Below are 13,734 nucleotides of genomic sequence, written 5' to 3' on the forward strand. Positions count from 1 at the left end.
GCCTATGTTGAATAATTATTCAGTTTGGAAAGTATAACATTTTAGATTTTTTAATAAGAGTAATGTTGCGCATGTAATTAGATAGATCAATTCCTGCACCCCCACTTAATTTTTGGAGGAGATCACTATAGCCATTTGTTTTTAATTCTTATGGTGGTCATTGCTATAATCTAAGTTAAATCTTCAGTCTTCCAGTACTCAGTTGATCAGTTTTAGTATTAGCTATTGACTGACTTAATGAATAAAGATTTATGTAAACTACAGTCTTGATTTTTTGATACTTACCTTACTATTTGTAGTTCTTTCTGTGGCCCGTGTTAGTTTCAATAGCATTTTTCTATTTCTTATTCCTCTAACATTTGAAGGTCTGTCTTGACTCCTTACCCTGTAAGATGGTGGTGTTTGCTCCACTATCCTCTCTTGAACTTTCTTCCTTCCACTCCCACTTCTTAACAGTCCTCTTTTACGTTGTCAAGTATCCAAGCATTTTCTTTGTCTTATTTTTTAATATCTTACATCATGATAGCTTTCCCATGTCAGTATAGATTGCATTATAAACTGGATTTCAATGGATACAACCTGTAGGGGAGAAAAAGCAGTATCTTTTCCATACCTGTCTCACAGTTCATGGCTGACACCCATATAACAAAGACAGATTAGCAAGAGAAAAAGGTAACAAATTTATTTAACCAAACTTTCTGTGATACAGGAGTCTTTGGAAATGAATGCCCAAGTACCCAGGGAAAACTGTATTTTTGTGGACAGTTGTGCTCAAGTATGATTGAAGGATGGAAGGGTATGCTATCATGGTATGTATTAGTCAGGGTTCTCTAGAGGGACAGAACTAACAGGATAGATGTATATATAAAGGGGAGTTTATTAAAGAGTATTGACTCACACAATCACAAGATAAAGTCTCACAGTAGGCCATCTGCAAGCTAAGGAGCAAGGAAGCCAGTCTGAGTCTCAAAACTTCAAAAGTAAGGAAGCTGACAGTGCAGTCTTCAGTCTGTGGCCAAAGGCCTCAGAGCCCCTGGCAAACCACGGTTTAAGTCCAAGAGGCCAAAAGCTGAAGAACTTGGAGTCCAGCGTTCAAGGGCAGAAAGCATCTAGTACAGGAGAAAGGTGAAGGCTAGAAGACTCAGCAAGTCTGCTCTTCCATCTTCTCTTGCCTGCTTTATTCTAGCGCGCTGGCACCTGATTAGATGGTGCCTGCCCAGATTGAGGGTGGGTCTGCCTCTCCCAGTCCACTGACTCAAATGTTAATCTCGTTTGGCAAAACCCTCACAGACACACTGAGGAACAATACTTTGCACCCTTCAATCCAGTCAAGTTGACACTCAGTATTAACCATCACATAGTAATAAACTGGGGTGAACTCAGTAAGCCCTGTTTGTTCAGATTCTTCTTGGTGTCTCTATAGAGGAGTAGCCCTCTGGAATGAGGGTCTTACGACCTATTTTCAGGGGAGGTAGGCCGAAGAATTTTTATGACCATGCTTCAACGGAGAGAAATGAGAGAGGATTAGAGAGTGACCTGCAGGTGCCATATTTTGGGGTAGTGTGTTCTGAGCCCAATAATGATACCTAGTGTTAAGTAGGTCTCATAATTTTTGTAACTATATTATTTCTCTCTGCTCACCTTCTGCCCAGTTTTCCCTTTCATTCTCTCTCTAACCGCCATGTATTGTAAATAACTTTACAACTTCAGCCTTCTAGCCAGTGAATTTTTCTATTATTGTGTTCTGTGCCGTGTCTGAGCTTGATTTTTTCCTGCTATTCCCTGCGCCAGCTCCAAGCCATGCCCACTTCAGTCCCCTCTGGACATATTCTGGTCTGTAGCATTCCCTGCCTTGGTCTCTGATTGCACACTTGTCCTTGCTTTTTTGTCTCTATCTTCTATTCTTGTTTGTTCTTGACCCTTTCTCTTCTCTTTGGTTATCTGTCAGTTCTCTTTGTTATTCCCTTTCATTTGACTGGGGGGTTGGGAGGATGAGAGGGAAAGGAGAGAGGGGGAGAGGAGTAGCAAACACAGAAGTTCAGTCCAACAACCCTGGCCACTTAGGTAAACCGTTGTCTGCTCTGATGGATCATGGTACACACCAGAACTTTGTTACTGCATTTCCTGGTGGTAGCAGAGATCTCAATTGTTTGATTTGCAGAAATCCTATCTAATACATTGAATCAGTCGTATTTCTTCTTCAGTTCTCTGTCTCCAATGGTTTAGAAGGAAAGATAAGACCTATGGAAGGAATATTTAGGCTCAGTTTTCTTTGAAATATATGCAAAACTGGAAGTAAATGAAAAATTAATTTGTAGTGGGTTTAGATTTATTGCTTAACTACAAAGGAAATGCTTACTTGAATGAAGGCTTCTCTGATTTCTTTGTTACCAGTAATGATTTTATGGCTGGGGTAAATACTGTCACCTCTCTCCCCTTTCTTTATTTATCTTGCCCATTTACACACCTCCTTTGCACTTCCTGCTGTCAGAGAAGCTGAAATCAGCAAATCTGTCTGTAAATCATTTTCTTTTATTCCTCTGATGGCAAAATGGTAACAACAGAGGCATGCATGCATACACACACACACACACACACACACTCACTCCAAACCACACAAGAGAAACCAATGAACCAAAAGCAGAATGGGAAACAAAATTGGCAAAGCATAAAAGAAAAGGAAATGAAAGAAATGTGATTACTGTTGACCAACACTCAATATGATTGTCCAAGTCAGGATACTTGTGTGATGAATCACCAGATGCATTCAAGATTATGTCTAGAGTAGCAATGGAAATAGGAGGCTTTAAGCCAAGGGCATAACCTGCAGGAGCCAAAATAAGGAGAGCTCCTAGAGAGCAGGTCATGGGAAGGCAGGCAGGAGCCTTGACAAAGTCAGTAGAATCAGAGAATGGAGCTGAAGCATGACCAGAATGTCAGCATAATCAACTCTCCAGAACCTTGGTTTATGACAATAAACATTTATTTTTGGTCACAAATTAATGGGTCAGCTGGGCTTTTTTTGCTGGTTTGGATTAGGCTCGTTTGGGCTTACTCATGCATCTGTGGTCAGCTAGTGAGTCAGTTGGGGGCTGGCCAATTTTGGATCACCTCTGTTGGGACGACTCAGCTCTGTTCCATGTGGCCTCTCAGCCTCTATCAGGTTAGCCTGGGCTTGTTCGAGGCATCTGAACAAGGTTCCAAGAGAAGAGCAGAAGCATGCAAGGCCTTGGGAAGTCTAAATTTGGAACTGCTGGTGCAGGTGCAGGTGCTGTTTTCTCATTCTGTTGCCCAAAACAAGTCCCAAGGCAAACCCTAGAGTCAGAATGGGAAGAGACGTCAAAGTTACAGGACAAAGGCCAAGCATACAGGGAGGTTATTAATTGGAGGCATCAAAGTTATTAACTGCTGCAAGCTGGGCAGTTATTGAGTCAGATTCATGGGTGTGGTAGACTCCTCAGGGCTCGCAGAGTGGAGGAAGTTCAGAGAATAAAACAGAAAGTCATTATGAAGAGATCAGCTTTAAAGAAGGGGATTTGGGATAGAAAACCTCACAGGCTCCTCCTGATAACAAGGGGCAAGTTCCTTCAGGGCAAATGAAAACAAAGGGATGGCTTCTGTGTCCTTGACAAGCTTGCCTCAGGGTGATAATTCACGTGAGCATTAAAAAGGACCATTCCATCTGGGGGAATGTAACCAATATAAGCAATGGCTGGACCTTCTTAAATTTAGGCATTTTCTGATTTACTAACAGGGTTGAGATAAGGGGCCCTGAATGTTCAATGGACACAGATGAGACTCTCATGTCCTCCTCTTGGCTTAGGCAGTTTAGCTGGGGATTTCACAGGATTGGAGGTGCCTCTTTCTTGTGCTTTACCCTAAATCAGGGAATTAGAGTAGTGGTTTTCAAAGTGTGGACCCTGGATGAGCAGTATCCATGTCACCTGACAACTTGTTAGAAATGCAGATTCTCAGGCTCACCCCAGACCCATGGAATCAGAAACTGTAGGGGTGGGATCTAGGCATCTCCCCAGGTGATGCTGATGCGTGCTCAATTTGGAGGCAGCTGAATTAGGGTTCTGTGTGGTATTGACGGGTTCAAAGCCCATCAAAGAAGTGGAATGGATAGATGGATCTAGCAAATAAAAAATACAGGACATCCAGTTACATTTGAATTTCAGATCATCAACAAGTAAATTTTTTAGTGTAAGTATGTTCCATGTAATATTTAGGATGTACTTTTAATACTAAAACATTATTTATTGTTGATCTGAGAACCAAACATAACCCAGTGTTCTGTATTTTACCTGGCAGCCTTGGAAAGAGGTATAGAAAAACTGCAGAAATTTCAAAGAACATCAAGATTATTAACAGAATAGAAATTCTAGAGAGAAAGGTTAAAGAAATTAACTTGATGAACCCAGAGAGTACAGCATTGGTGGGATTAATAGGTTGGAGGATTTTATTTAAAGGAAATGCTGCTGAGCTGTTCTTCATGAATGCCCAAATTAATCGAGAAGAAATTTATTTTAGAAAGAGGCAAGACTTCCTGCCAATAAATGACTTCAGTGGGGGTTCTGAATGATTTTGTGATTCTCAAAGGAGGTCAGATCCATTTGGGATTTCATGGGATTGCATGCAGCCAATACTCCAATTTGTGTTTGTGAAAGAGCAGTTTAGAGAGGCATTTGCCAACAGGAGGTTGCAGCAGATGATTTCTCAAGGCTCTTGATGACTTCTCTGTTTGAAACTGCAATTTTTTGCATCTTTCTTTTTTGAAAAGCGCATAGCCTTTTGATTATTTTTCAAATCCGAATGTATCTGGAAGTTTGGTTTTTTAAAACATGGATATAAATGGGGAGGCAGTAAAGCAGAGGTGTTAATAGGATGCTTTAAAACCAGACCACATGGATTCAAATCCCAGCTGTGCCACTTCCTAGCCTCCTGCAACCTTTGATTAGTTTTGTGCCTCAAATTTCTCATCTGTAAAATGGGAATTATTGTGAACTACTCATTATTATCTCATAGGTAACTGTGAGGTTTAATTGAGCTTATTCATGTAAAATATAAGAATTGTGCCTAGAACATGGTTAGCCTTCGTGAAAAGTTATTTTATATTATTAAGGACTAGAGTCTCTCTGTATATCCTGGACATTCAGAGGTTGTTATGGCCAGAAGCCATTGGTGAATGGTCAGTCCAATGACATGTATGGTAGTAGCATTGTCCCTTGTGAGCGGTAATGTCCTGTGCCTCTCCCTGATCCCTAATCTTGAGGTGTTGGTTAAGCTTAGAGTGATGTTATTCTATGGTCATATTACTGCATCCTAATCATGAATCATTTCTCTTTCTCTATCCAGATGAACTTTCCCACATTTTCTAGAAACCCCCAAGATAATTGGGTTTCATTTCCCATTGCATGTTGAATTCAATTAAAAAGCTGTAAGAGAATGCCATATAATGTGGCTAAGAATATAATGACATTTCCAAAATATTTTTTAAGAAACTTGAACGCTAAATCAATTTAGTTCTGCTAGTAAGGACAGAGATTTAGTCATGGAAAAATATTAATCTGATGACTAGTTTTTATCAAAATTAAGGATCAATTGTGACTAGTTACTTTCAGAAACTTAGTTTTGGAGATGAAAACAAGTGATTTGCTTTCTGAACTTCTGCAGGGAAGAAAAAAAAGGTAATATTGGCCCCATACAATACATAATTTCTGTCTACATGTGATTGAAGTGTCAAATGATAAATCCCAATCCCCTGTTAGAAACAACAGTTTAGTCAGTCTGTTCAGGACTTTACTGTATTTACTTGATGATCAGTAAAATAAAGAATGTTTAGGTGGACTTTTTTTGTTGTTGTTTTGCTGGAAAGTTTAAGTTTGTTCTTTAAATGAGGTTCCCTTTTGAATTTGCAATAAATAGTAGGCACCCAATTTTGCAGTGCTTGAATTCTGATAGTAAATAGTGATGGTTGTTATTTTTCTTTTATTAAAGAAAATGCAGTATAATGCCTACATCATGGCTTAAAACATTAAGTATTTAGTCTTCTTCTTGAGTCTGTGAACACTGGGCAGTTCTGAGCAAGTGGACCAGGCTTGACTGATCTCAGCTATGCTCATGTCTGTCGGCTGACATGTTGGCTGGTGGCTGTCTGGGCAAGAGCAGCCTTCTCCTTCACACCTCTGGGAGTTGGCCAGTTGTAGGTTGAGGATGGGATAACTGTGCCATGTGCCACTTATCATCCAGAAGGCTAGCCCAGCCTGTTCATATGGTGGAGGCAGGAGTTCAGGAGTTCAAGAGAGACAGAGAAAGAGACTGGAAGTAGGCAAAATCTCTTGAGAGCTAAACTGGGAATTGGCACCAAGTCACTTCTGCTGCATTCTGTTGGCCAAAGGAAGTCCCAAGGTCAGTCCAGAATTTTGGGGAGTGAGGAAATAGATTCCACTTCTTGATGGGAAGAACCACAGAATCACAAGACAAAGGTGTTTGGGGGTAGGCCAAAAAACGTCTCACAAAATCCATGTCAAACCCCTGGAATCTGTGAATGTTACCTTCTATGGCAAAAGATGTGATTAAGTTAAGGATTTTGAGGGGAAGAGTTTATCCTGGATTATACAGGTAGGCCCTACCCTAAATTTAGTCACATGCATCTCTACAAAAGAGAGGCAGAAGAAGTTGAGTGAGACCCACAAAAGAGGAGAGGGTGATATTAAGATGGAGGCAGAGATTGGACTGAAGCAACCTCAAGCCAAGGAATGCTTCCACCAGCAGAAGTTGGAAGAGGCAAGAAATGGAGTCTCCCCCTAGAACCTCTGTAGGGAGTATGGCCATGCCAGCACCTTGGTTTTATACTTTTGACCTGCAGAACTGAGAGGCAATAAATATCTGGTGGTTTTTTTTTTTTTTCCAGTCTCCCGAGTAGCTGGGACTCCAGGCACATGCCACCATGTCCTGCTAATTTTTGTATTTTTAGTAGAGACAGGGTTTCACTATATTGGCCAGGCTGGTCTCGAACTCATGACCTCGTGATCTGTCCACCTCAGCCTCCCAAAGTGCTAGGATTACAGGTGTGAGCCACAGCACGCAGCCAATATCTGTTGTTTTTAAGCTGTCTAGTTGGTGGTAATTTGTTAAAGCAGCCCGAGAAAACTGATACAGGTATGGATACAGGGAGGGATAAAGAATTGAAGACATTTTTGCAATAATCTACATATACCATAAACTTAGATAATTTTATATAGCTCTTTTTCACTTAAAATGACAAAACATTCATTCATGTTATTACAATACTGTTAAACACTATTTTGAATAATTGCATAATACATAATATATACTGAGTTGATCTAGCTGAACATTTTATTGTTATTGACAATTCCTTCCATTTTTCTGATGAAGCCCTGTGCATAAAACAACATAATCTCTATGCTCTGAATCACCATTCAGTTTCTCCCTTACCACTATACATACCTTCAGTGGCAAAAACCGCAATTACTTTTGCACCAACCTAATAGTTCTGGGAATTATTATAATTGCCCTGTGAATGGTCTCACTCTCCCTCCAGCAGGTGTACAAACACAGCAATACCAGATTTGTTTTCTGATGAAAAACACAGTTCAAGTTACCTCTAGCTAAAAACTTTCAAAGTTTGCTTTCAAATATTAGTTCTTTAATCCAACACTTAATACTCCTGTGGTAATGTTGTCTAAGTACAATTGTCATATAGCACTTTTTTTTTTTTTTGCAAGGCTTTGGCATCTTGAGGACAGCACTGCTTTTTTCAACTTTGTGTATCCTAACATCATCTGCCTTGGTGTTTTGGAGGTATGGCTCACTCTGCTATCTGCTGCATGATGAATGAATAAAGGAGTTAAAAAGGGAAACATACTTATAATTGTCTTCTCTTGTCATATATGATCCCAGTTATTCAATATGACTGGATTTGAAATCGACTGGGTAAATTGCCTTGTTTTAGTTGCTTAGGGGAGTCTTAATATTTTCATACCGTTGACCCATTTGGCATCTGGAGAAACCTTCTCAGAATAATGTTTATTAATACCTAGAACAAAACATATAGGATTACCAAAGAAATCAATTGTATTGCACAATAGTTCAAAGTATTATGAATTGCAATATAGTAACTGTGTGCATCTTTATATTAATACATAAAATAATATATAGCGTTAGGCCTCTTAGTTACTATTATTTCAAAGTAGTGATGACAGTACCCAGCATATTAAGATACTTCAACATCGTAATGTGATATTAAGATATCTGTGGTTTTTATTGGTGGCAGAATCACAGATCTTTTTAGTACTACTGTAGTTTATTGCCAATGCCCATAATTGAAGAAAACTCTGCATTTTAATGAGAGGTAGGTATAAATGAAATTGTAACTTTGTTTTCATTTTAGTTCATGAATTACCTGAATTCTGTAGACCCCAGGTTGAGGACCTGAAAAGCTTTTTTAGAAATAGCTCTAGCCTCTGTTTCCCCAGTTGTCATCACATAAGTTTGATTAAATATTTTAAGTAGTTTATGAAGTTATGGGTAGGCAAGACATTTCTGAACACTTGCATGTATAACATAGCACCTAAGATATTGTAGACATTATGTAAACTCTTTTTGAATAAAAATACAACCCTCTTCAAGTGCAGATGGAAAATAGAAACTCACTCACTTGGACACATTTCTGTTACTAACCTTCCTGGGTAGTTTTGTTAAGTTTAGTTGTTTAGTTGAATCATTTCCCTGTTGGTACTAAATTGATAAGTTGCTTGCATATAGTGTAGTCTATGAATAATTATCTTTGATATTTATTTGTTGAGTTTGTTCCCACTTCCAAAGGTTCTTGAGGTAGATCGGGTTCTGAAACAAAGTGCAGAATAGAGCAATTATGTAAACATAGATTTCCTGGAGGTCCTGAGGAGGCAGGTGCTCCAGGCACCTGGTGATCTGATTTCCACTCTTGGGCGTTGCACTCTCGTCTGATTTCTGTAGGTGGAAATAAAATGGGAAGCATTTGTTAATGCAGCCTCCATTTCCTCTCAATAGAAATTATAAAAAAAAATTTTATTTCTTAAAAATCATTTTTCTTTCAAATTTAAATAGCCTGTAATACATTTCTTCATTTTACAAAGCCCTGACTTACAGCAGCATAATATTTATTAATAGAGTTAAGCAGAATCAATGCGTGTGTCCTGTCACACTGAGAACTGTAGTATTGTGGACAATGTTTCTAATGTATTGTGATCGGTTAGCTCTCATGAGAGTAAAATAAATGTTTGTATTACATATATATTATATATCTCTATCTATACCCATTACTATATCTGTGTGTATATATCTATATATACGTATATACACATAACATCGAAAGTATGTGTATGTGTGTTTATCCATGTACTGTGATTAAAACTCATGTACAGTGATGTTCACTTGAACGCCAGCATTTTTTTACGTGGTTGATCTTTGCGTTTTTCTATCTTCAGGCCATCTGAATCTTCTGACTTTGAGGTTTTTTGATTTGGTTGAAACTAATACCAAAATTGGAAATCTTTTATTACACCAGGTTAACTCAAAGAGTTTCTTAATATGGGATAAAGGGATAGTTTGTAAGATTAGGAATAAATGTGATAATCACTTGAAGTTCTTGGAGCATACATAGTGTTTTGATTATTAATTTTGGCATTGCTTAAACATGTTAGAAATAAAAAAGGCCAGCAGCCTTTTGTGTGAGATTAACTTAGTGAAAATAACATGAAGAGTTTGCATTATTTATTTATTTTTTCTGTTTCATTGAGTGGAAAATTTAAATCTGACCTACTGACTCTTTTAACACACTGAGAACTAGATATTTATTTCTAATTTATTGAGTGTCAGAAATATGTCTTCAAATTCCCTAAGGCTCAACTTCAAGGCAGGTTCCTTTATGAGGTTTTCTCGCATCCCCTGAATTAATTTCCTATTGTTGCTGTAGAAAATCATCACAAATTTAGTGACTTAAAACAACACAAGTTTATTTTCTTATAATTCTGGAAGTCAGAAGTCCAAAATCACTGAGCTAAAATCAAGGGCTAAAATCAAGGGGCTGGCAGAGCTGCTTTCCTTTCTGGGGGCTCCTGAGGGGGACCCTTTCCTTCCTTTTCCAGCTTCTAGCGGTTGCCTGCTTTCCTTGGCGTGTAGCTCCCTTCTATCTTCAAAACCATCAAGTCTTTCTTACAGTGTCATCTCTGTTTCTTACTTTTACTCTTCCTTTCCCCCCACTTAAGGACCTTTGTACCTTTGTGATTCCATTGAGTCCACGTGGATAATCTGGGATAATCTCTTTATTTTAAGGTCAGTTGATTCAGTTGATTAGCATTTTAATGCCAGCTTTTTTTTTTTTAATTTTATTATTATTATACTTTAAGTTTTAGTGTACATGTGCACAACATGCAGGTTTGTTACATATGTATACATGTGCCATGTTGGTGTGCTGCACCCATTTTTGAGACAAGGTATCTCTCTGTCGCCTAGGCTGGTGTGTAGTGGCACAATCACAGCTCACTGTGGCCTCTAACTCCTGGGCTCAAGGGATCTTCCCACCTCAGCCTCTCAAGTAGCTGGGACGTCAGGTGTGTGCCACCATGCCCAACTAATTTTTATTTTTTTTAATTTTCTGTAGAGACAGGGCCTTGCTATGTTGCCCAGGCTGGTCTTGAACTCCTGGCTTCAAGTGTCAGTCTCCCAAAGTGTTGAGATTACAGGCATGAGCCACCATGCCTGGCCCCTTAATGCCATTTTTCATCTTAATTCTTCTTTGTGATATAACCTAACATAGTCACAGGCTCTGGGCATTAGGAAATGGCTGTCTTTAGGGAGGTATCATTCTGCCTACCACATCCCCTAAACCAGAAATGATCTATGTGTCTTTCATAAGGTGTTAGGGAAACACTATCTCAACGTGCTTATTCACGTGCATGCTTTATCTCTCCTTTATAATTTAACCTATGGGAAAGACAGGACCCTGTCTATATTATATTTATGTTCTCCTCAGTATATAGCAACACTGAAAGAACCAGGTAAATATTTTTTGAGCAAATGAATGATTCTGTATCCAAGGAATGCATTAGTTATAAGGGAGAGAGGTCAGCTATAGAAATAGAGAAAAAGAAAAAAGGCAGAAATTGACAGACTATTATCAGCACTACTCATAAGAGAATAGTGTCTTCATATGCACCATTGCCTCTAAGCAGCAAATAATTTAACTTGTTAAAGTTATGATCCACTTAAGAGTTATCCTATTCTGTCTCACTATAAATCAGTATTTTGGCACAAAAAAATCCTTCAGCCTCGTGTTGGCTTACTATGAATAAGTTCCTTGAAGCCTTGCAAGCTCTGGGCACCCTACCTTCATGAATGTGATGGCCACACTCTGTGATGGATGCCCTGTGCAGAGAGACCTATTGGGTAGCCAGCCTGCACCTGTCAGGTGGTACCCACAAACCTTCCTTAAACTCTGTGAGCTTTACGGCATTAAAACACTTCTAAACACATGCAACTTTTCTATGAAGCACTCTTAAGAACAAAGGACAGCGAATGAACTCCCCTAAGATGTTCAGAAAGCCAAGATTTCCCCCAAGTATTACCTTAAGACTGCACATGAGTTATATATTTTACTCCCATGATGCATTTGTATAGTTCTAAATATATAAAAATTGTTTGTTTGTTACACATCCAGGAAGTGTCCTTTTGAGATGTGTGAGCACATATTCTTACCATAGTTCTGTAACGTTGGTACAGAACGTTGGTAAGATGGGCATTATTTGCCCATCTTGCAGGTGAGGGATTCAACTCATAGAATGGAAGTGGCATGCCCATCATCACATATCTGGTATGTGATGTGTGCAACACAGTGAGTAATTTGAATCTAGATTACTTCACCTCAAACTCCATGCTTATTACACATTTAGCACCTCACAAACAACATCTCATGTGGCATCATGATTTGTAGGCCATCAGGTGTTCTGTTAACTTATGAACTGAATAATGCAGCATTTTCTAAAATGTGTTCCATGTCACATTACTCCAGTGATATTCTCTGTGAAGAGTTTTGTAATCAACAATACTTTCAGAATTAGAGAGTGTGTTAGTATAGTAGTGACTATGCATGTCCAATAGAGAAATGTGTTTTAACTTTGTTTTTACCCCAGTGTCTTCCAAACTGATATAGCCACAGAACCCTTGCTTTCTGCCCTCTTGCTATTGTCTGTTGGGCAAGGGACAAATTTCTAGGTCCTGGATCCCCAGTTGCTCAGTCATGATTATGCATCCAGCCATGGTGTGCAAATTGAGCTGTTGTTAATGGGCAAAGGTTGGCTTTGCCACCTGGTTTTATTAGGAGAGCTTTCAGCAGCAAGAACTAGAATACCTAAGCCATTTTGTTTGAGCCCTTGCTAATGAAAGTGTGGTCCTCATATCGGCTGCATAGACGTCACCTGGAAGCTTATTAGAAATTCAGGATTTCAGTCCCCATCCTTGATTTTGTGAAAGGGAATCTGCATTTGAACAAAATCTCCAGGTAATTAATATGTAGTGTAACATTTAAAAAGCACTGATTTTAACCATAAGAACAATTATTTTTTATTTAACAAGAAATTCTGAGGTGAAGCGTTCTATTTTATTGGCAACTCGGTAGTGGCATCAAGGACCTGGATGCTTGTCTCCTCATGGTGGTAAAATGGCTGCCGAAGCTCCATACATTATCTCTTCCCCCAGCTGCATTTAATTTCAGGATGGAAAGAGGCAGAGGCAAAGGACTTTGTTCTTATGTGGCTCCCTTTTTTTACTAACTTCTTGCTGAGAAGGTCACTTGCAGCCTTCCCCTTAGTTGTCACCCATTAGATGGATTACTGGCAATAATAAATAACTGGCAATAATAAAGGCCTCAATTCCCTTTGGTCTTGACCAGTGTTGTTTAAAAAATATATAATGCTAGCCACATATATAATTTAACATTTTCTAGTGGCCATATTTTTTGAGAAAGCAAAAAGAAAACAGGTTAATTTTAATAATATATTTTATTAACCAATATATTCACACTATTATCATTTCCACATGCATCCAATATATAAAAATTGTCAGTGAGATATTTTATAATCTGTTTCTTCAAAGTCTTTGAAATTAAGTCTGTATTTTATGCCTATAGCATGTCTCAATTCAGATACTAAATGTTCATCAGATATTCTTGATCTGTATTTAGATCTCATAAAAGTCACAATTAAAAGTGTTCACATACCTAAGTTGTTCCATGTAATAATTAACCAGTAACCAAATCAGTAGCAGATTTTAAATGTAAATGCAAATTGATAAAAATTAAAATAAATTGAAAACTGGGTCCATCACATTTCACATGTTCAGTAGCCACATGTGGCTAGTAGCTATCATATGAGACACTGCAAGTATAGGTCTTCACTACTCAAAGTGTGGTCCAAGGACCAGCAATGTCAGCATCATCTGCGAGCTTGTTAGAACTGCTAAATCTTGGGTCCTATGCTAGAGCTACGAAATCAAAATTTACGTTTTATTTTAATGCATATTAAAGTTTGAGAAATTCTAGTCTAAGCTGTTCTCAATCTTGGCTCTAATTTAGATTTAATGTGGGAACTTTAGAAAATACTGTTGCCTGCACCCTATCCCAGGACCTTGGAATCAGACTTTCTGTAGTGGGGTACAGGCATTCATTTTTTT

At 38.5% G+C, this 13,734-nt stretch overlaps 1 protein-coding gene across 10 annotated transcripts in view; it reads left to right on the plus strand.

Annotated features, from left to right (window-relative positions):
* Positions 1-13,734, plus strand: part of PLCB4 (phospholipase C beta 4) — a 414,850-nt gene that overhangs the window by 168,399 nt on the left and 232,717 nt on the right. For 6 of the 10 annotated variants that reach the window (XM_063659442.1, XM_063659443.1, XM_054467181.2 and 3 more), the window contains one exon: positions 7,752-7,827. The exons of the other annotated variants lie outside the window; for them this stretch is intronic. In XM_063659442.1, coding sequence (XP_063515512.1) covers positions 7,752-7,827 — 76 coding nt within the window. The remainder of the gene's footprint in view (positions 1-7,751; positions 7,828-13,734) is intronic. 10 annotated transcript variants of the gene reach the window in all.

The sequence above is a fragment of the Pongo pygmaeus genome, chromosome 21 (assembly GCF_028885625.2).
Source record: "Pongo pygmaeus isolate AG05252 chromosome 21, NHGRI_mPonPyg2-v2.0_pri, whole genome shotgun sequence".
NCBI lineage: Eukaryota > Metazoa > Chordata > Mammalia > Primates > Hominidae > Pongo > Pongo pygmaeus.